The sequence below is a fragment of the Thermobia domestica genome, chromosome 14 (genome assembly GCF_964235325.1).
Source record: "Thermobia domestica chromosome 14, izTheDome1.hap1.1, whole genome shotgun sequence".
In the NCBI taxonomy this organism is placed as follows: domain Eukaryota; kingdom Metazoa; phylum Arthropoda; class Insecta; order Zygentoma; family Lepismatidae; genus Thermobia; species Thermobia domestica.
Genome location: NC_137467.1, coordinates 110,889,751 through 110,912,899, shown reverse-complemented (window position 1 = coordinate 110,912,899; position 23,149 = coordinate 110,889,751). Strand labels below are relative to the sequence as shown.

Sequence of the window (23,149 nt, the reverse complement as noted above, 5' to 3'; positions counted from 1 at the left end):
TTTGAAGATGACGTTTTACAACTAAATACAGTCTCAAATTTCGAAATGGCCCTGCGGCGTATTTTAATAGTACAATTTTTTCTTGTCACAAAAGGCACAAAAATACGACCTAGTTAAAATTCAAATTTCAAGATGTCACACTACAACTAAATCGACCCTCAAAATTTTGAAATGGCCTCCTTCGTTTATTTGAATGATATCATTTTGTTTCTTCGTGGAACGAAGAAGTATAAAAATTGTACAAAATTCTAGGCAAGTTAAATTTCTAATTTGAAGACGCCATACTGAAGGTGATCGAAGTGGCCGATATTTCTAAATAAACCTCCCTCATTTATTTGAATGGTACATTTTTTTCTTGGTAATACAAAAAGGTACAAAAATTGGACAAAATTTTGAGCTAGTTTCTTTTTGAATTGGAAAATGTTGCTCTACAATTAAATGGACACCGAAATTAATTCCTTAAACGAGGGCTACTTGCCCACCAAATCGTTCAGATTTGGTTATTTGCCATCAAGAAATTAATCTATAGTAAAACTAGAAGTTGTCGTATGCAAAGTGCAGTTTATTTTATTTTGACACTTCATAAAAGCAGATAACTTTCACACACACACAAATCAATATAAAAATACTTTAAACAAAGCTATTTTGATTACAATCCCATTATTTTAGCAAAACACCTCTGTCTAAATCACCACTAAATCCTCACAAAAATTTCAAATTTTTGTCACAAGAGTGGGGCCAATTCTACGTAAGTCCAAACCATAAAAATACCCAATAAACTCTGAATTCTTGAGCGCTAATTCTAAAGAACATGTCAAATGAAGATTTCTTAATAAATACTAAATCCAGAAAAAATTACATTATTTTCAAAAATTGGCTGAGCAACACATACAAATATGTTACAAACATAAATATGTCCTGTATGCCTTTATTTGTTAAGAGCTAATTCTTGATCCATCTGGGATAGAAAGCACTAATTAGGCATTAACTCCTAACGTAAAAATTTTTCCATTTTCATGTAATTGATTAGGTCAATTTCAAATTTACCGCAAATGAAAATGTGCCTACTGTCCCCTTATTTATTAAGCACAAATTCTGGGACAAGGTAGAATTGAGAGCACTAATTAGGTACTAACGCCTGATATGAGAAATTTTTATTTTATTCTACGTGGTTGGGCCAAATTCACATTTATCCCTCGTACATATGCCCCGTACACCCTTCTTTATTAAGCACAAATTCTGAGACTATGCAAGATTGAAAGCACAAATTAAGCATTAACTCCTGAAGTGGAAAAGATTTCATTTTCTTCTAACAGTAAATGGTTGGGCCAACTTCATAATACCCCAAACATAAATATGCCCTGTATACCTTTTATTTATTGAGCACTAACTCTGGGAGTATGCGGAACAGAAAGCACTAATTTGGCAGCACTAACTGCTGACGTGATTTTTTTATTTTTTCTAAATGCTTGGGCCAACTTTAAATTCACCCCAAACATACATATGCCCCATATATCTATTGAGCACTAATTCTGTGACCATGTGCGATGAAGAGCACTAATTAAACACTAATTCGTGACGCGAAAATTTTTGATTTTTTTTTTTCGAACTGGTAGAGCCAACTTCACATTTCCCCGAATTATACATGCCCCGTATGCCCTTATCTATTCATCACTAATTCTGGGAGCATGTCGGATTGAAAGCACTAATTAATTAGCAACTAATTCGTGACGTGAAAATTTTTGATTGTTTTCGGAGTGGTTGCGCCAACTTTACATTTACCCCAAACATTCATATGTCCCGTACACCCTTATTTATTGAGCACTAATTTCGGGACCATGTGGAATGAGGAGCACTAATTAAGCACTATAGGCCGCCTCACTCAAATTGGCGTGTGGCTTCAGCCAATAAACTCGCAGTGGCCTGTTACTAAACCTTCAGGGAGGAATTAATCATTCCTAATTGTCCTCTCCTCCTCTTTAGTATCAGCGTACTGCGGACTTATCGCTGATGCCACATACCAATTCAGGTGAAGTGGACTATAATTACCTATACACTTCATTTTGGATTTTGAAGCAACTTTTAGAAAGCGTAAAATTGACCAAACCATCTTAGTAATCAACATATCTCGGGAACAAATTGAGCACTAATTCTGGGACCATGTGCGATTGAAAGAACTATTTAGGTACTAATTCGTGACGTGATTTTTAATTTTTTTTCAAACTGGTTGGGACAACTTCAAATTTACCCCAAACATACATATGCCCGTATGCCCTTACTCATTGAGCACTAATTCTGGGACCACGTGGGATGAGGAGCTCTAATTAAGCACTAATTACAAATACAGTTTAATTTTGATTTTGAGACCACTTTTAGAAAGAAAGAAGTTGGCCCAACCATCTTAGTAATTAATATATATCGAAAACAAATTAAGCACTAATTCTAGAACGATGTGGAATTGAAAGCAATAATTAAGCATTAATTCGTAACGCCAAAATTTTTGATTCTTTCCCCAAGTGGTTGGGCCAACTTTAAATTTTCCCGAAACATACATATGCCGCTATGCCTTTATTTATTGAGCACTAACTCTGGGACCACGTGGGATGAAGAGCATTAATTACCTATACAGTTTCAATTTGATTTTGAGCCCAGTTTTAGAAAGGGAGAAGTTGGCCCGACCATCTTAGTAATCAATATATCTCGAAAACAAATTCAGGTGTAATTCTGTGGTGCTGAGCACTGATAATCACTTATTAAGCACTAAATTCTGACAAAAAGATTTGCATTTCTATAATGTGAATGGGCCAACTTCAAGTGACTGAATTTATAAGTCATGCCACTTGTGAAGTCCGTATTTGTTTCTTTATAGGTGAATCCTGCAGACAGACCCCACGACACTTCTGCAAACATAGCAAATTCGTGGGAGCCGTCTGCCATCAGTGCTTGTTCTTCTTTCTGCGGAAGATATAAGTCTTCGTGAACAATGTGGACATAACGCATGGCCACATGGCAAGAAAACACGTGTCTGAATATACAGACGACATACGGGGCATGCCGTTTCGCCTTCCCCGGCTTCAATTGCAGCTTCTTCTATTACTGTTCTCTCTAACTCACTATCCTGAACTAGGATGGAAAGCAGAGGCAACGAATCAACAGTCACTCTGCGCCAATCTTGCTGTCTTCCATCATTCTCTTCTACATTTTCTGTGTTTTCGTCTGGTGGTTCCTGGGAAGACATTTCATCATTTTCTGCGTCTTCTTGCTCTTCTGTTTCATCTTCTTCAATGGCGGTGTTAATACCATTTCTGAATAAAGAAGAAGTCAAATGACGAACATTTTTCAGGAAAGCCGGTACTGTTAGACGCCCATCTTCCAATGCCCTCTGCTCCCTTCCTAATCTTTCATCAAATTGGACTTGGTATGCTGAAGGTGTTCTTGATACGTTTAGTCCAAGTCTTATTTGATTATATGTAACTATACTTTCTTCACATATCTTTACTAGTAGATCTGCAAAAGAAAGCAGATATAACAGAAAAAAATTAAAAATAACAGCGTACAGCATTAGCATTTATAAACTTCTACATGATGGTTATAAATTACTGTCATTCTAAAATTTTGTACATTACGCTAAGAAGGAAATGCGTCGTAACATGTGTAATTCCTTAAATTAATAGGAAAAATGAAATCTTTGAGTTTTAGGCCCCACTGTTATGCCGCTAAGCTAAAGGAGATGGTGATGGTAAGAAATTAATGAAATGGTGGAATGAAGAAACTGAGATGAAACGGGAGAACTCAGAGGAAACCCACGCACACGGTGTTTGTCCACCAGAAAGTTCACTTGGCGCGAGCTGGGATCGAACCAGGGACCCCATGCACCAGAGGTGAACACTCTGCCACTGAGCCACCGCGGCCCTTTAAATTCGTAGAGAACATCATAAAGTTTGCTTTTATTACTGCTGTTATCCATTACTTACAGAGTTGTTCCTTAGGATGAGAATTTCTAAAGATGGGAGCAAATAGCGGGAAAAGCCATTTTGTGTCTTGACTTATAATGAAAGTCGTTTTCTTAACGTTACCGAAAAGCAATTCCGTACTTGGTTCAGGGTGAGTGATTTAAAATTAAGACCCTTTCTTTCAAGTTCCACAGAACTGAAAGTCAGAACTGTCATTGACAATATCATCGCTGTAGAAAGTTAGGAATGTACATACAGGAGCTCAACTAAACTTTGTCAATAGTTTTTTCCACATTGCGTAGGCATCTCACACAACCTAGCCTATAAGCCCCTTTAAGCAAAATTTCACTGCATTACTTGTGCCAAGTATTGCAGACCCTGGTAATAATTTATAATCATCCAGCATTCCTCTAATTGCTTTGATTTCAACGAAATGGACGAATACGACGTTTTTTTTTTTCAATTTTAAAAATGAAGCAATATAAAAATCTTTACCTATTTGTCTGACAGAAGTTCAGTTTACAGTATTTGCTGGTTTTGTGTAAATTTTCTGACATTGTGCAGTACGGAAGTAGAGCATCTACGCCAGTATTGAATTTTGTTTCTCTTTAATGAATTCCTTCCGTAACACTTAAATAAAATTGCGGAGTGAAAAAAATATTCACTGAGTATTATAGTATTATACTTAAACAGAAATGCTTAGACAGCACTAAAATGTATAGCAAGTAAAGGGATCACGCAAATATCTACACAAATAATATCGAATGTTGCTTTTTTTTTTTAAAAAAAAAAAATCTATCATTTTCTGCATTTGATGTTTGAAGCATATTTGAAATCACTAAGGGCTGATGAGGTCATGTTTTAGTCTTGTAAACACAGCAAAGAAAAATATTGCTTAATATATTCATATGCAAGGACAAAACATATACCAATTGATAGATCTAATTGAGCTAAAAAAATATATATATATATATACAACTCTTAAAGCTAATATAATACGTAGTTATTGAGGAAATTGTGAAAAACTATTGTCTTTTGAGAACTTTGAAATTGATGTTGTACAAGAACCAAATTACTTCTAAGCTAAAACTGTTACTAAAGTATACCCTAATTAAACTCTTCTTTATGATACTAGTAAAACAACAATATATATAGTATAGTTAAATATCAACATTATTAACTCTTCAACTTTCATTTCTATTGGAGTAAACTCAAAAATTACATACATCGACATACTTGTTGTTGTTTTCTGTGTTGTGAAAGCTTGTGGTGTGCATGCTTACGATTACCGAAGATTCAACTTTTAAAATAAGAATAGTAAACTAAAGAACACTTCAGATACAAATTCTACACACCAATTTTTTTCATCCTCCCCAACAAGGTATTGTGAGATATTTATTGATGGCACAAAACACAACCTTCACCAACATCTTATACAAGAATGATAGGAAACTCTTATCTATATCCTTATAATATGTCTGTCTCTTAATCGTGATTCTACTTGTTTCCATCATTTTTTAAGACCAATCCCCGGTGCTGACTGGTGAACTCTAGTGCAGAGTAGAAGTGACACAGTAATACGATGTTGTTTCTCGCTGTTGACATATTCCTTCAGAAACATTATGCAAAACAATTGAAAACACATAGCTCTGTTTGCATGTTGAAATTTTGCGTTTTGGATTTGTTTAAGTATTTCTTTCTACTGTGTTTGTCTGTAGCTTCAATTCATAAGCCTTTATAATTAGATGCCGAACATATTTGGCAATCACGCAGAAAACAACACCGAAGATTCTACACTTGTGTTAATTTTACACACAGGCTGTGTGTCATTTCAACTACTGACATTTGACACACAACTCCAAATGGAGAGTGAGTTTTCCTAACCACCTGTTAGTGTTATATTTTAACACTATCGTGTTAACACATAGGCATGTCGTTGAAAAACCCCAACGATTTTTTTTTACAGTGTACGCTAACAGTTATATTCCAGTGTTTTGGCTGTTTATTTTATTTTCCTTTGAAACAATTTTGGTATTACAACATGCAGGGGCACTCTGAGCTATTATTCTGGTGCAGTGTTGCTAACTGCACATTATAAAAATTTAGCATATACCTACTACATTTTTCTGATTTTTTGGCACCTAAATATTTCATTTTCTATTAGTTTATTCCTTCAAGTCTGCCAACACTTAAATATGTCTCTATATTATAATCTTAATATAAAGTGACATATTTAGGTGTTAGCAGATTTGAAGGAATAAACTAATATATATAAAGGAGAGAATCCAGTTTTAACTGTGATGGGAAAGAACAATGCTGCTGCACCTCTGGTGTTATGAGATATTTTTAATCGTAGACTCTACAAGCAGCATCCTGCAACAGTGACTGCTGAATATGTATATTTCATAGGAAATTGTCAGTTCGTTATTCTGTGACTGTGACTGTATGTGGGAATCTGCAGCAGGATTGGAACAATGGCAAATCGTGCTCTTCGCCAAAGTTCAATTGAGAAAGAACTTAAAGAACTTTTAAGTGAATCTGACATAGAAGGTAGTGAGCTCGAAGGAAGCATGGTGGAAATAACCCTGTCAGATTTTGATGCAAAAGACAGTGCTTTGAACATTTTATTTGAAAATGCAAACGGAACAAATGGAAGCAGTGGTACGTTTCTTGCAATTAATCCCTTGTAATATGCATGATGTTGTAGTGATGTTAGTTTACAAACCTGCCGGACAAGTCGTAGCTTGTTTGCTTACGTTTTACAAGTTCATTTTTATATGTGCAAAAACCTGACATTGTGCTACTTGAAACATTGTAACTTGTGTTGGCAACGCTTCTCTGGTGACATCACCTATAATGTGCAATGAACGTCCTTCACACTGTCTATCTTTTCTCGGAAACAAAATTTGAAAGAATTTCTCCATTCCAAAGATAAACGGGATAGAATTATAAAAGATTAATCCAGAATCCAATGGTATACTGAAGTATACCCCACTCTTCCCCATTCTACCGCACTTTACTGCACCACGATCAAAATTATCTTAGAAGCCGTCTTTCTACACATACTACATTGTACTAAATTGCTATTAATCTGTTTGATAGATTTTCTACACAAACAAATAAAATAAAATGGTCATAGTTACTGACATAAATAAAAAATGGTAACTTAAACAAGTACACACATATAGTTGGCAACATTGTTCTTAGAAACCTAGTAATGATAGAGAATAAGAATATATGATATCTTAGACATCCCAAGTTCATATCAGACAAGATAAATTATTTTCCGTGAAAAATAATGACCTTTATTTTGTGGGCCTCAGAGGCCCCCCAGTTGGTGTTCCATGTAACCCAAAAAACCTTGGTGTTCCAAGGTTTAACTAGTGTAATCAGGGCTTGGCTATAGTACCCCTTCGCATAGGCGCCCGAAGGGGGGGTCAGGGTGGAGCATGGGCCTTCTGGCTCACGAAAATATATACCTAATATAGCAACCATGGAATGGCCCCCCTAGATAATTTTCATCGAGTGCCCCTGGCCCTTCACCTATTTCTGTAAAATTCCATGAGCTGATTTTGTATAAATCGGGATCTCTTGATGGAAATTAACTTTTTCCGTTATTTTAGTGGGAATTGAATTCTTATTTCTTGCCACTGTCCGTGTCTTTTTTGAACCACAGTTTCATCCACTAACTGTGTATGCTCGCATTACATTATAGTGGCTCTCTATATCCCCAAATCACTTCACACTTCCGTTAAAGACGTTCACACTAACCCGGTACCAATAATCTGCTCTCGTTTAAAATCTGACAGATCTTCCATTTGGACATAACCACCGTCACATTAAAATACTCAGGATGAACTCAATATTGATTGTTAATCGGTGATCGAGATTCACAACGTACATAGACATCAAAACATGATAGTCAATTACAACACGTATTGTGTAATAACACTCGAAACTTACACGTGGTTTTCAGCTATTGTTCACATTATTCTGCCTAATGCTTCTATATGCCTTTTCAAAGTCAGCATCTAGAAAGGATTCATTTATTTTCAACCAATCAAAGACTACTTACTTGTGCTCTTCCAGAAAGAGGGGTGAAATCCTACTTTCTTCAATAAGGTCGAATGAAAGCTCTCTATCAAGTTATTTGTCCTACAGGGCGATCCAAACACAGAAAACCCTTCTGGTGTAATTCTCCGTATCCAGTAATCTCTAAAATATTGTTCAAATCTCGTGAATTGAGTTTCCAATTCACTTTCAGCAATGAATGTTGTGATGCACATTAGACCGTCTTCAACAGCTTGTGCTGGCAACAGCGGTAAGCACAGGAACATTTTGATTGTTGTCTGTGCATTTTTATTTATTTTCAACATCTCTCCCATTCCCAGGTTTCTGCTTTTGCGAATCAGTGCCTAGAACGAAATAATAAAGTATAATATTTTGTAATCTAATATTGCCATACTTAAATTAATTAAAGTACAAAGTAAAGCACAAAGTACCTTAAAACTTGTGTTTTCCGTTCATTTCGTTTTAAGACTATATATATATATATATATATATATATATATATATATATATATATATACGAGGAGGATCATTCAATAAGTAAAGAGACAGTTTATATTTTTAACAATAATCATTTTTTTCTTTGTTTCAGGGGTGTTAGCTGGCACCCTTGGGATATGCTCTGATCTGCTGTTTCGTAATTTTATGTAAACATAACTTCAAAAATATCAATTCATCATGGCAAGTCCTCTAGAAGAATGCACCTTAGAAGGACAGCGCTCAGTCATTAGGTTTTTAGTCGCAAAAGGTGTAAAGCCAAGTGCAATTTTTTCTCGAATGTTGAGACACTACGGTAACAGTTGTATGAACCGTGCGAATGTGTACAAGTGGGTTGATCGGTTTAAAAGTGGCCGAACAAGTGTAGGTGATAAACCCCGATGTGGACGTCCAGTGGAAGTTTATGGTTCTTCGTTGGAATCGAGGATTGACGGACTTATTCGTGACAACAGAAGAATTACTGTTGAAATGATAGCTGAAGAAGTTCAAGTAAGTGTTGGAACTGTTCACACTGTCATTAGGAACCTTTTAAAGTACAGAAAAACGTGTGCCAGATGGGTTCCCAGACAGCTTACTGACGCTTATAAAGAATCAAGGCTTAACGTAACGAAGTTTGATTAAAGGAGACGCTTTTTTTAAAAGAATAGTGACTTGCGATGAGGCCTGGATCCATCACTACGACCCTGAGACCAAAAGACAGAGTATGGAGTGGAAACACACTAGCTCTCCAGTTCGCAAAAAAATTCAAGGTTCAACCTTCCGCTGGTAAAGTGCTCCTGACCATCTTTGGCGACTCACAGGGTCCAATCTATTGCTATTTCCTTGAAGATCAGCGAACTATCAATAGCCTATACTATTCTGAGATGCTAGAACACAAAGTTAAACCAGCTATCAGGAGCAAACGCCGTGGACTCTTGTCGAAAGGAGTCATTCTTCAGCACGATAACGCCCGCCCTCATACAGCCCAGCTGACCCGAGATAAGCTTCAAGAATTGGGTTGGGAGGTCTTACCTCATCCTGCCTACAGCCCAGACCTCGCCTCATCTGATTTTTTACCTGCTTGGACCACTCAAAGACGCCCTACGTGGAAAAAGATTTGCTAACAATGAGGAAGTTAAGGCAGCGGTGCAAAGGTGGCTTCGGGGTAAATCGAAAGATTTCTTCGCCAAGGGAATTAGGAAGCTGCAAGAAAGATGGGACAAATGCATAACTGTAAAGGGTGATTATATTGAAAAATAGCCTTAGTTTTGAAAGATTGAAATAAATCTTTATTGAGCTATAGCAATTTGTCTCTTTACTTATTGAATGCCCCTCGTATATATATTAGTTCTAATATTTCTGCATTTGTGGTGTATTAGCTCGGATTTTCTACTTTAATTTTTTTTTAAAAAAAGAAGGAAGTATTTTGATTCACTATAAATTACTATATTTGACTAGTGCTATTAGAAGCTGTATTGTGCACATTTTACGTGCATCCAAAATTTTAGACGAATCTCTATTAAGAAATCGTTCATCTATGTTAATTTGCTCACACGTGGTATAGCCTAATCCTATGCGACTGATATCGGCAAGTACATTGTTCACTTTCATAGTAAATGAATAACTAATGTGATTCACGTAAATGTACAGTTTAAGCAATTGTCCTAAATTGCAGGTACGAAATATATGACAACAGAATCTGTAAGAAAGACATCAAACAATGAAAACATCTAAAATAGACATATGACAAGCTGAGTCTTTGAAGAGAAATTCCTTTCCCAAAATTTATACATACTTATACTTCTATTTGCTACAACCCTTTGAGTTTTTCACATTTTGAAGCAAATTACTTCTGACAAACAAAATTAATTGCTTTATTATTTTTTTATTGTGATCAAATTTGGTTTGATGGGGAGACAATAGGTTAACCTGTTAGCCCCCCTACATAATTACTTGTATTACGTCACTACGCGTGGCGATCAAACGATAATTGTTGGCGATCAAACAACGATGAAACGATCTGACCCAATTCCGACATAGTTTGGTTCGATGGGGGGCTAACAGATTAACCTATTTTCTCCCCATCAAACCAGCCATTTAAAATGTTAGCCCCCCTACGTAATTACTTATATTACGTCAATACGTGTGGCGATCAAACGATCTGGCTTAATTCCAATCAAATTTGCTTACATAGGGCTGGGGGGGGCTAACAGGTCACCGGTGAGTATAAAGGAGCTTCGAAATATGACTCCTTAAAAAATATTTACCCCCCCCCCCTAGTTTCCACTTAATATAATTTATAAATTAAAAAATAATATTAACATAATACCTTACCTGCGAGTAATGAAACCAACATCCTTTCCTTTCAGCTTCTGGAAATTCAGTTTGTATTGCTCTTCTGAGGCTTTCTTCGTAATCTGACATAAAAATGCGTGGGTTCCAGTCCGGGCAAAAGTTCTTAACAAAGCCGAGTATCAACTTATATGTTGATGTCGCTTTCTTATTTGTGAAAGCGAAAACAAGTGGAATAGCCTGCAAAATTGATATATACACTGCAACACGTAACTCACTATATCCAAAAGGTAAACAATATTAGCAGTAAATGTTAAAAAAAGTAAAACAATTTTAAAAAACAATGGTTTCATAAATTATTCCGAAAACGAGAAAATAATTTTGATGGGTCAAATTAAAAATATGGGTGAACACAAAATGCATTGGGCGCTCTCCCTATGTATAATTAATTTTATACTGCGCAGAAACGAATTTTAGGTATTATTAATAAAAAAATATGGATCAAAAGATTGCGATCCTGGCCAGTAATTAGATTTTGGATCAGGGGCCACAAAATTTTTGAACGCTCCTTAAATCGAATTTTCGTATTTTCTACGAAATAAGCACATCATACTGAGTTAAGTGATTGTTTGGGTTTGGCTACACTATACTATATGTAGTTCTCCAGATATAAGACCTACAAGAAAATTTTTGACTAAAATATATTGGATCCCTTTATCCGAAAATGAAAACTGAAAATAGGACAAAAATGAGATATTAAGAAATAAATGGAGAGATCTGAAATGTTGTTGCACATTCACATTATGCAGTATGTACATTACCGATGTAAACATCTTGACAACCATAGTCCTTTTGATCTATAAAGCTGATTTATTTTTAAGATATGTCAACTTATTTTCATTTCTTTTCGCAAGCATTTAGAGCTGCTTTAAACAATAGTTGGTGTTTCGGAATACACAGTTTAAAAAGTGAATTAAAATTACTGTTTATACACTTAAAATTACATATCTAGATTCGATTCTTGCGCAATTCAATTTTAAAGCTGAGAAACTAAATAGAAATATATTTTGAAATTGGCGTAATACCAGTGTCACAATGAGATATACACATGTAAGATGTAAAACTTCATGTTGCTGGAACCGGCGGATGGGTCTGTAATTCAGGTCCCTTGGAGGCAAGATAGTGTGGGGGAACATTAATAAAAACCTAAAACACGAGACCCCGCTGAAACTTACGTATATATGCTAAATTTCGTTCCAATTCGTCATAACATACAAAAACCTAATAAATTTTCTAAGTTAGGCATTTGCTCCTTTGCCTAAATCGAGTGATCGAATTTTAAAAATATTATTAGGCTAGTCAGTACCGAATATATTAGTAACTTACTGTTTAAATATCAGTATAATTGCTTAGTGGTTCATGAGGTTGAATTCCGGATTAACATTCTCATTGCGTCCTTACATTGGATGATAAGAAATATGTAACATTTCGTGAAATACGAAAAAAATATGAAATATAAACCTGAAACTGAATTATACCTATACTTTGTTTATATCTTGTTGTCATATAGCTATGAAATTTATTACTCTACATACATGGAAACCAAATATTTATTACATAAGAAGCCGGCATTCACTAGTGGCTATTTATAATAATAAATTGAAGCTATGTTACGAAACTTAATTTGAGAAGATGTACACAAACATAGATATTGCAAGTACTTACCTTTTCTCGAACAACTCCATGTATGCTCACCAGTTGTTTCGCACCGACTGAAATAGGAACTGTTTTAAAAGTTCCATCAATAAGAAATAATTGTGTATTTCTCAGCAACTCTGTTAGTTCTTCGGGAATAAAGATTAAAATCTTATCATCTTCCACTGAAACTATGCCCCTATAGAAAGGTTTGGGAGGATTTCCGTACATCCCAAAGTGTGCGTGTTGTGGATTTTGCAATAATCCACTTGCATGCTCTAGATCTGTAGGTGTTGGAGGCATAATGCTTCTTCGGCTCCTTAACATTAAACTTTCCACGCTTGGAAAGGGCAAATTAACCTCTGCTGGATATCTGAATAAATAAATAAAAAAAAAAAATATATGAACAGATTTTGTAATTTTCTACAACACGCTGACACTTCATTGGTAGTGTTGGGTATACCAGACCCAACATTTTCCATCGTATTTTGTCAGTGTACTTGGCACCACTGCGATTCCTATACCTACCCTACCCTTCAGTGGGCTATGGAACTTTATTTTTGTATTTGCCAGTAATATTTTGTGATTTGTAATGGTTATATAACTGTACTAGTAAGCAGTCTTTATATGATAGACTAAATGTTATCAGTTACGCTGTTGTTTAAGAATATGTCTGACGGATGTTTAATTTTAACGCCTTTTCGGAAAATATACAATATCTTTATTAGTACTGCTTCTACGTTCTAAAAAATAAAAATTAAAGTAGTTCACACACAATTTTTGAAAACTTGAGAGAACATAAAAAATCATACTAGGTTCTGAAAACGACAGTACGATTTTATTGAACACTTTAGAAAGAATAAAAATGGTTTCTCGTGTCCATTTTAAGTACGCAAATGACGAAAAGTTAAGGACTGTACAACTGAAGACAAGGAAATAAACCTTGAAGTCCAGCGAATCAGACTCAGCCAAGAATAATTTGAATGGAAATACGCCATCTCAACCCTTTTTGCTGAGTTTGTGTGTTAACTGAAACGCTGAACGAGGATAGGGTAACACGAAACAAAGCCGCCACTAGTGCCAATGTGATTAGTTTTTGTACTGCGAAGTGATTAAGAAAAATTCCTCTAAAACATAAAACTGAATCACGTTATTTACTAAGATGATTCCTAAAGAATTTCTTTTTTTAGCATACGAACAAAACAAAATGACAGCAAATACTTGCAAATCGTACGATAAATATACGTAACAAAGAAAAATAACAAAAGTTAATGTGTATCTCCAATATGTACCAAGAGAATAATAGTAATGAAAAAAAAAAAATCACCGTTGAGCAAACACCAATACTTTTTAATCATTACCATGGACCGGCACCGTCGATAACGGCTTCCCAAGCCCAACGACGTGAGGAACACACACCTTTAACGGCCATCCTTAAGAAGAAAAAAAAAAGTTACGAAACTAAATTATTATAGGCCTTGTTTCTTTCTTTGGTCTGCAGGAGGGCCCTAAAACCAGGCTCGCTCCGCTCGCAACCTAAACGTTTTAATAAGAGTCGCAACAATTTTTTACTTATTACTTTAAAAACATTTATAATAGATGATTTGTTACTGACGATGTGATATACAAAGTGCCAAGTAATGACTTATAGAGTACGTACGAGCGTTTTCAAAATCAAACGGTCAAAGTCTGGAAAACGTGTTCGGCGTTTTCATGGAGATGATTTTTCTGAGCGGTGATGCCAATTAAGCCTATTTTTGGCTAAATCTTGCCTATTTGGAGAACCATTTAGCCATGCAAATATACGAAATGCTTATAACCTTAAATATACCTTATTTTATGAACCTCTGTTGATATTTTTTTCATTAGCCGTTAAACTAATTCTAAAAATGCTTTTTCTTTGAAAATAAGTGTAATTATTAAAAATTAGCCTATTTGTAAATATATATTATCGTATTAATTAATTTGTCTACATAGAGGGTGTTTTATTACGCAATAAATACTTGTTTTTCATTCTTTTTCTCTCTCCCGACCCGCAGATTTACAGCCACTTAACAACACTTGTCAACTCAGAAAGAACTTAATATCGCTCTCGTAACGGCTCCGTTTGCTACGTTTCTAATTACTTAATTTTCGCATTTCGTTGCAACAATGAGTTGTCTAATACAAATTTGGTAAATGTTTGGTTCTTCAAGCCACAGAGTTTGTTTATGTCTAAGCCGGTCTCGGTCTAGTCTCGGTTTCGTCTCGAATACTGATAGCTATTTTGCCTCAAATTTGCTATTTTACTCAAAATTTGTTTCCTTGCTGTGTGAAATAATATGGGAACGATTTACAGATGTACAGTGGCGTATTTAGGGGGTAGATATCGTGCTCAAGCCCCTCTCAAAATAAATTTTGTGATATTTTTTTCGCATTGCACGTGCAACACAAATGTTTCTTACCCGTTCCTCCAGCCTCTCCCGAAACAAAATCCACTGCTGTTGCATATGACCTCTCTCTCTCTCTCTCTCTCGAATATATATATGAGCAAATCCAGGATATGATCAAAGGAGGAGCTAAACCATACTTTGCCTCTTTATCCAGTGTACAGCAGGATTTAAGCTCATTTCATTCAGTGTATACCTGAGCGTTAAGGTTGGATATAGCCCTTATAGCCCTTCCCTTAGATCCGAGCCTATATATATATTAAATATGCTGAAATTTTGTACCATGTTGTGTGAAATATTGAAGGGATAATTCTTCTAGATACTCTGCAATATCACTAGATAAACATACAGTGTCACAAACGCAAAATAAAGTTGTATTTTCTCAAATTGCAGTATGTAAGATATTACATACTTCTAATTTAGCTATCAAATAAAACCACAATACCACACACATTAATCAGTGTAACAAAGGACAATACAGTATCATTAACATTAACATTTTGGAGATCTCTAATAACTCAAATGGCATGGACAGTGCAATGCGCATTAATTTTATTTTAGCGTCAAATACTATGATCATGGTATAATGTACTTCGAATGAATGAAGGAACAAAGTTACAAGAAATGGAAAATTTAACTTTCTTCTAAAGCCTTTACTTCGAAAACGTGCAGACATATCACATCTCATCATGTAGGCCTAGATGCTTCCAAAAGACATAAGTGATCATAATGTCATTTACAATAATTGTTACTTCAAACTATTTCAGAGATACCAAACACATGGTTAGTGATTGTTAGACTGCTTAAAATAACGTATTTGTGTGAATTTGTTCTAATGATTGTTGCTTTCGTTTGCTTCTATAAGATTGAAACATAAGTTTTTGGGGTTTTAATTACAAGTCGCAGTTCCATTATTTTAAGCAGTGTTGCAAACTTAAATAAATTGCTAAATATTATTCTAAATATAGTGCAAATAACGTAGCTAAACTGCAAAATATTTTAAAATTACTCGTAATTTGTTTTATGGTGCAAGAATGTTTTTAAAAGACAATGTTTTTCATAGTCTTTATACTGTTAATGTTAATGTCAAAGTTTTGGTTCCAACAAAAAATGTAAATGCAAATTGTAACTGAAATTAAATGTAACGGATAACTTTTCAGTAACATTAGTTGTTCCCTTAAGCCTTATGCCTGATGTACACAAATCCATTCTTATTTAAAAGTTCTAATTACATCCTAGTCACATTTCACTTGTTTTAGTTTGACCACCGACCACCTCAAACTCGATCCATACCATATACCTATATTCAATTATTCAAGGACTTACAGTTAGTAATACACATTGTGTTGATTTTTTGTTTGGTTTGTTTTAGCTAAACGTTCCACGATTATGCTAGGGCGTCTAAAGGAGACGTGGAGCTAATGATTATAATGAAATCCGAACCACTTCCGTCGTTCAACTGTACCCCCACCGGAAATCAAATTTAGGACCACGCGAACCGAAGTCAAGCGTGCTAGCAGCTAGACCAAATGGAGGTCCTCACATTGTGTTGATTGAAATGATTGTGTCAATGTTTTCAGACTCGAAGATCAAAAACTAGCGTGTCTGTGCTCCAAAAGTAGCAGATTTGAACTATTTCTTGGCAAAGTATATACAGTAGAAATGAATTATTTGGCAATTAATGACTGGTACTAATGAAATATTTTTAACATGGGGTGGAAAATGTGCTGGACATATTGCAAGAAATTCTGATCGATGGACAAAAAACAATTCTAGACAGGATACCACGGGATAAAAGAAGCCTAGGTAACGTCCTCATACAAGAAGGTTTGACGAAATCAAGAACAACTGGGAAGTAACCTGTAACAGAATTGCTTAAGATAGACAGTTGTGTAAGAAGACTTGGAAAGACCTCCATCCACCAGTGGATTGGTAATGGTTGATTATGGTTATGATTTTATTATATCTGAACATCAGAGGTAAACTAAACAAAGTCCTAATTTTGTAATTTTACAGGGGAAGCGTAAAAACGGGTCCTTAAGTGAGACCTATAGTACTATTTTTCAAAGTGTACTAAGTAGTTACAAACACAGGTGTACGATGAGCCTTGGATTAGGGTGGGGGACAAATCAATAGCGGTACTCCTAAAGATATGCAACCACTTTTTTAATTTTTACTTTGTTTATAATTTAATTTTTATTTTCATTTGCCCGGAGGAAGCGATGATTACAGACGTCTTTCAGGGTCCGTTTTTGTGAAATATAATCCTTATTAGCTGAGAAAATTATTTTAAGAAATAGAAAAAAACGCAAGACCAAAACATTAGGTGGGGCGAGCGCCCCATTTGCCCCCACGTGCGCACGCCTACGATTACGAAGTACGTAATAGGATGCTTTTAGACTTACATTACTACACCACTAGAAAGAACATAGTTCAGGGATGCAAACAACACAAACTTTTACTAGGCAAGGTAGGGTAAAAACGGATCCAAAATTTAACGAAATTCGTACAGCAAAAAAAAAAAAAAAAAAAAAAGGGTTATCCTTCATATTGCAGCAAAACTACGAAAATTAATACAAAAGAAAACTAGAAAGTTAAGAATCACTTGTTATGCCGGGACAGAGAAAATAGATACATGTAGCACGAATTACGTATATACTTATATAATATACGCAAGTAGTTTCCAATTAATATAAAATTTGAACGTAATGAACGCACGATTAGTTTTCTCGAATAAATATCACACGCACCGCTGAGAGCTCAAAAATAAGATTTATCTATGTTACAGCACTGGATATATGTCAATGAAATCCATTACGACCTTATGAACTTGTATAAGAAACAGAATGTACTTAAAGTGAGACGTGAACTATACGAAACATCGGACTGTGAATCTAACTTGTTTGATGATCCAATCCGATAACACAGATAGCAGAGATGAGTGCCGTAGCTCCCACCATAAGGTTAAAGAAGTTCCTATTTTAAAGTGTTAATTAAACACTGATATATGAAAGGGTAATAAAGCATTTGGTAAATTTGAAAAAAAAAAATATATTGTAGTAATAATTTACTCTATTTGTTAAGGTAATGAACGTTATATTCTGTTTTCAAAATTACAGTCAATGTATAATGTATTGGATAATAAATGACAAATTGTAAAATTTCAATTTCGGTACGATTAAATACATTCGTGCTGCTATGTGTTGTCTTATCCGTTAGGAGGTATTAAACAATTCTGATTCAAAGGAAGGAAATAAACTTTTGAATAGTACTAAAGTTAATTTAATACAGTTTAATTGTATAGCCTGTACTGAGGCTATTTGACACAAAGTCTATTGCTGAAAGTGAAATATGGGTTTCTATTAGGGTTTTATCCCAGGTATGTTATACCCACTGATGATTGAACCTGGAACACAAGCGTGGAAAGCATTGGCGCAAGCAAATTAGCTACGAAGAGGTTCATCACACCATAATTCTAAGTCAATAATGAAGGCAAAAAATAAGAAGCGGAAACGACAGACTGTACGATAATAATACTTTAACAATTTTAATTTTACACTATTTATTTAGATACTTTCGAGACGAGACCCGAGACGAAACCGAGATTTGGCCTTCGAGACCGAGACCGAGATCGAGACAAGCATCTTTTGATCGAGACGAGACCGACACCGAGACGGCTATTTAAGACTCGAGACGATATCGAGACCGAGACCGCTACTTATCAACCGAGACGAGACCGAAACTGTACAAAGTCTCGTCTCGTCTCCTCTCGATACCATCCTAAGTTCTCAAAGTGAATTTATGTACAGCCAAAGGTAGTTATGTCAAGTTTAACAAAAAGTCCAAAATAAGCCCCTTGAAAACAGCTCTATATTGCAAAAGAATATAAAATGATTGCTTTTGGCTGTTGCAATGGTCTGTCCAAGCAGCTAGATAAAAATTCAGCGTAGCGTAACAACAAAAGCTCTTCCCCTTATATGTAGAGAAAAAAGAAAGAAACAAACAAAGAAAGAAAAAAACTTGGTGAGATGTGAAAGACAAACCTCTATCTACCACTCTGCGAACCGAAGAGTAACGGGAAAGGGTAAAGACGTAAACGTCATAACGAGGAACTGCACCGTTTACCAATCATTGTTATGGTAATCAAGTCTAGGAGGCTCAGGTGACCTAGTCGTGAAACAAAAATGGAAGAAAGTAGGATTAACTGGAAGTTTCAAAGTTTTAACTGGAAATCCAATAGAAAAACGACTATTAGGAAGACCTAGGCAGAGATGGGAGGACAATTTTAAGATGTATCTCGCAGAAATGTGACTACAAAATAGAAACTGTATCCAGTTAGGACAGAAGTCAGTGGAGAGCTTTCGAACGGGGTATTGGACCTTCGGTATTCATAGGCCATACACTTACTTTAGTTAGTTAGTTAATGTGATATGCAGTGGCGTATTTACGATTTTGTTTCGGGAGGGGCTTTGCTAACTTTCGGGGGGGGGCTTTGCCTGAAAATATGAAAATTCTGCAAGATATTTAATATACTTTACTATAGTAAGTAAGATTTCGGGGGGGGGCTTAAGCCCGGAAGCCCCCTCCTAAATACGCCACTGGTGATATGTATGACTCACCCCCTCGGAATATAAAAATATGATCCTTGATATAATTAGTAAATATATTAAATTTTCATGTAATATCTAGTATACATTTTAGGCCTTCACAATCATATTCACTACTTGGATTTAAAATCAATTGTGAACGATAGAGTGAATCCGACTCAAAATCGGCTCTCTTGGCCGAGCGAGTTAGTGGAACATTCTAGTAATGAATTCCCCATCTCCAATTTTAGAAGTTGATTTTCATGCAATACGGCGAACAGTGATATATACTTGACAATCATTCTTTCTCTTGGATTGAAAATCAATCGAGAACAATCGAGTGAATTCCCACGCATCCCACTGTGCAATACTTGATACTGTTTAGGTTGATTGACTAACAAATTAATTTTGAATCAATGTATCGTTTTCCGTTTTTTTTTTTCTTTCATAAGAAGTCACTAAAGTAGAATACGAAAGAATACCTGAGTTTTAATTCGATTAACGCATCTTCCTCACAATCAAATCAGTATTATAAACGGTAAATTATAATGAGAACAACGTAAATATTTCTTCATTGATATCCACAAATGTTATGATTCTAACATTTGAAAATGTATAGTAAGGAACAAATGTACAAATTACAAGTTCAATCATCTCGAGCGCTCCCCCTATCAAAAATTTAAGACTTCCAAAATTAACATTGTAGATCCACCTACGCATAATTAGCAGAGAAGATGTGAGGAGAATTGAACCCTTGCGCCTCTAAATGCTGCCTGTAAATTATTATTATTGTTATTATTTTACTACTAGTAGTAAAAATACTTAGAATAATGAATGTTCTTATCAATTTTCAGGTCACATATTAAGTTTCTGATGCCCGGTACGCTCTCAGCCCTTCTAATTAATTACTACTTATAGGGCCTAAGCATATTACATAACTTGTTAAATTTATTGTTAACTAAAGTTAGCATATTATGTTTTTATATGCATAGTACCCTGCGTTTTTTTTTTCGAATAAGCGTACTGTTTCCGTTCCCTTTTAACTTATATCTAATTAAAAGAGGCATGCTTTTACATAAGTAAAAGAATTACAACATCGTAACATATAGCTATATTAGTAGAACGTGAAGGAGTTTGGTTTGATGGGGATTTTTTTCTCAATTAATATTAAAAGTGGAAGTGTTACTCAATTAATACCATTTCCGGTTTTAGTAGAGAAATTAGAGTGGGGATGGAGCTTATTATCGAGACGTTTAATTGATTACAGAAAGCAGCTTCTCGTTACACCTTAGCTTTTCTGCTCTATATAGATCAATATTGAAACCGGAAGTCGTAGTAAATTTTAGCAGCTTTAGTGAAGAATTAAGGATAGAAATGAAATGTACTATTGAGACACTTATTTGATTGCATGAAACCGCTTCTATCTACTACCGTTTCTACTCTACAGTGATCAAAGTTATAACCGGAGGTGCTGGTTTCTGTCACTTCTGTTTGTTGAGTTGATTTGAGTTGATTTTTGTTTAGCGTCCCTTTCAGCAGCGAGGCTATATGAGACGTGGACCTACTGATTAACGTGGAATCCGAACCACATGAGCTCCCGCCGGGAATCGAACCCGGGTCTCCCACGCCAAAGGCGCGTACGCTAACCGCTTAGCCACGAGGGAGCTCTCACTTCTGTTTGTATTGGACAGATTAGCATACAGGTGGAATATATTTTTGGGGCGTGAATTCGATATCAGAAAATCGCTTATCGCTATCCTTTACCGCTTTCACTCTATAACGATCAGTTAAACCCGGAAGGAGTTTATTTCCGCCACTTTCGATTCTAATAAAGGATTACTCTAATGGAAGGGAAATATATTATTAGGAAATAGCTACTCACTATATGATAGGGCTATGTGTTACACGTCTTTTTCACTCTATAACAGTGAACGTTATATACAGAAATGGTTGATTTCTGCCACTTCTGGTTTGAGTAGAAGATTAAGAGAGAAGATGGTGTCCATTCTTACAACGCCGAATCGATTAAAAAAAAAACGCTTCTCGCTGTTATAGTTTTTGCTCTTTGTAAATAAAAAATTAAAGTAGTTTCGGTGTAAGTAGAGAGTTAAGGATGGAAATATAGTGAGTTGTTGCGTTAATCGATTGCAGAAATTCGCATCTCTCTGTTTATTACTGTTTCGCAAATGAAATTAAATTTTTGAGTTTTACATCCCACGGGTATGCTGTTAGGCTGAAGGAGACGGTGATTATGTTAGATGAATGAAATGGTGGAATGAAGTAAGTGGGAGGAAAAGGAGAACCCCGAGAAAACCCATGCACATGGTGTTTGTCCACCATATAGTTCACGTGGCGGGAATAGGGATTACAGTTTCGAGTCTATAACGATCAACTTTGATATCGGAAATCATTAATCTGGTTTCAGTATTGGCTCCAAAAAGAACCCTACTTGTAAGTTTTAATTCACAACATTTTCACCAAATGTGATGATGAATGGTCAAGTACTACTAGAGATTTTTTGTCGCTCTATGACGAAAGAACGGACAGGGTTAATATACGCGTATAAAGAAGTGTTGTAAACGAAACTCCTTAACAACCTGCTTTCTACTAATTTGTACTTCAGCTACAGATGATAATTTTGCATTGTGAGTTCAAATAATAATAATAATAATAATAATAATAATAATAATAATAATAATAATAATAATAATAATAATAATAATAATAATAATAATAATAATTACTATAATTATTGCTAGCTTCGAGCAATTAAGCATTGATGCCTTACCTTGTTTTAATGTCATCATACAGTTGCTTAATTGGGATGTACGGTTGAGATATGGCTGCAGCTCTTAATTCTTTCCGCATTCGCAATCTCTGTACAAGAAAATGGTCTGTCTCACATACATGGTGTTTTGTTATTGTAAGTCAGTAAACTGTTCATTCATTTGTTTAGATTTAAGTCTGGCATAGCACGTTCTAGCTTGGCATCTGAAATAAACATTTCCATTTCGAACAAATTCCTTTATGTACGTTCTATCGCGCCAAACATATATTTTTGTCCCAAAACGTTCGCCCTCAAACACTTCCATTTTACACAAATATGAAGTGCATTAAAGATGTTGAACACAAAAAAGTAAAATAACTAAAATAAAATGAAAATTTAAAAAAAATAATAAGGTGAGTTACGTTCCTTCGCTCTTCACTACAAAAAATATTTGTCCAGTACGTAACGACACGTCACTGTTCCAGTTTTCAAACTATACTAAGAAAGAACATCTGTAATTCAAGAGTAAAAACAGAATGAGCAACTAGCTTAACAGACATAAAGACATTTTCAAATCTCGACTAGAATAGTAGGGGGTAAGGTCAACCACCGAGAACCAAGCGGTATCAGAAATTCCGACAAAGCTGCAGTGGGAATACTTAAGAAGATCCAAATAGCCTCTGGCAGCATAAGCAAAATGTGGAACATTTAAAATTCTAGGAATTACGATGAATGGGAGGCTATAGAATAGAGACCAATCAATACAAATTTCAAATGTGCATCTTAAACTAACGCCGCGCGGTAATTTCTTTATCTCATAAGCCACACAAAGATGGGATTTGACAACTGAACACCTTTTTTTCTTTATCATTCTCTCTCTCC

General features: G+C 35.2%; 1 protein-coding gene across 1 annotated transcript; it reads right to left on the bottom strand.

The window, feature by feature from the left end:
* Positions 1-663: 663 nt before the first annotated feature.
* LOC145669950 (uncharacterized) lies at positions 664-22,368 on the bottom strand. The gene is made up of 5 exons (XM_081738293.1): positions 22,289-22,368; positions 12,516-12,858; positions 10,833-11,030; positions 8,029-8,368; positions 664-3,507 (listed from the first exon to the last, which is right to left on the bottom strand). Exons 1-5 carry the CDS (start codon positions 22,366-22,368, stop codon positions 2,864-2,866), a joined length of 1,605 nt encoding a protein of 534 aa, XP_081594419.1. The 3' UTR covers positions 664-2,863.
* Positions 22,369-23,149: the final 781 nt, after the last annotated feature.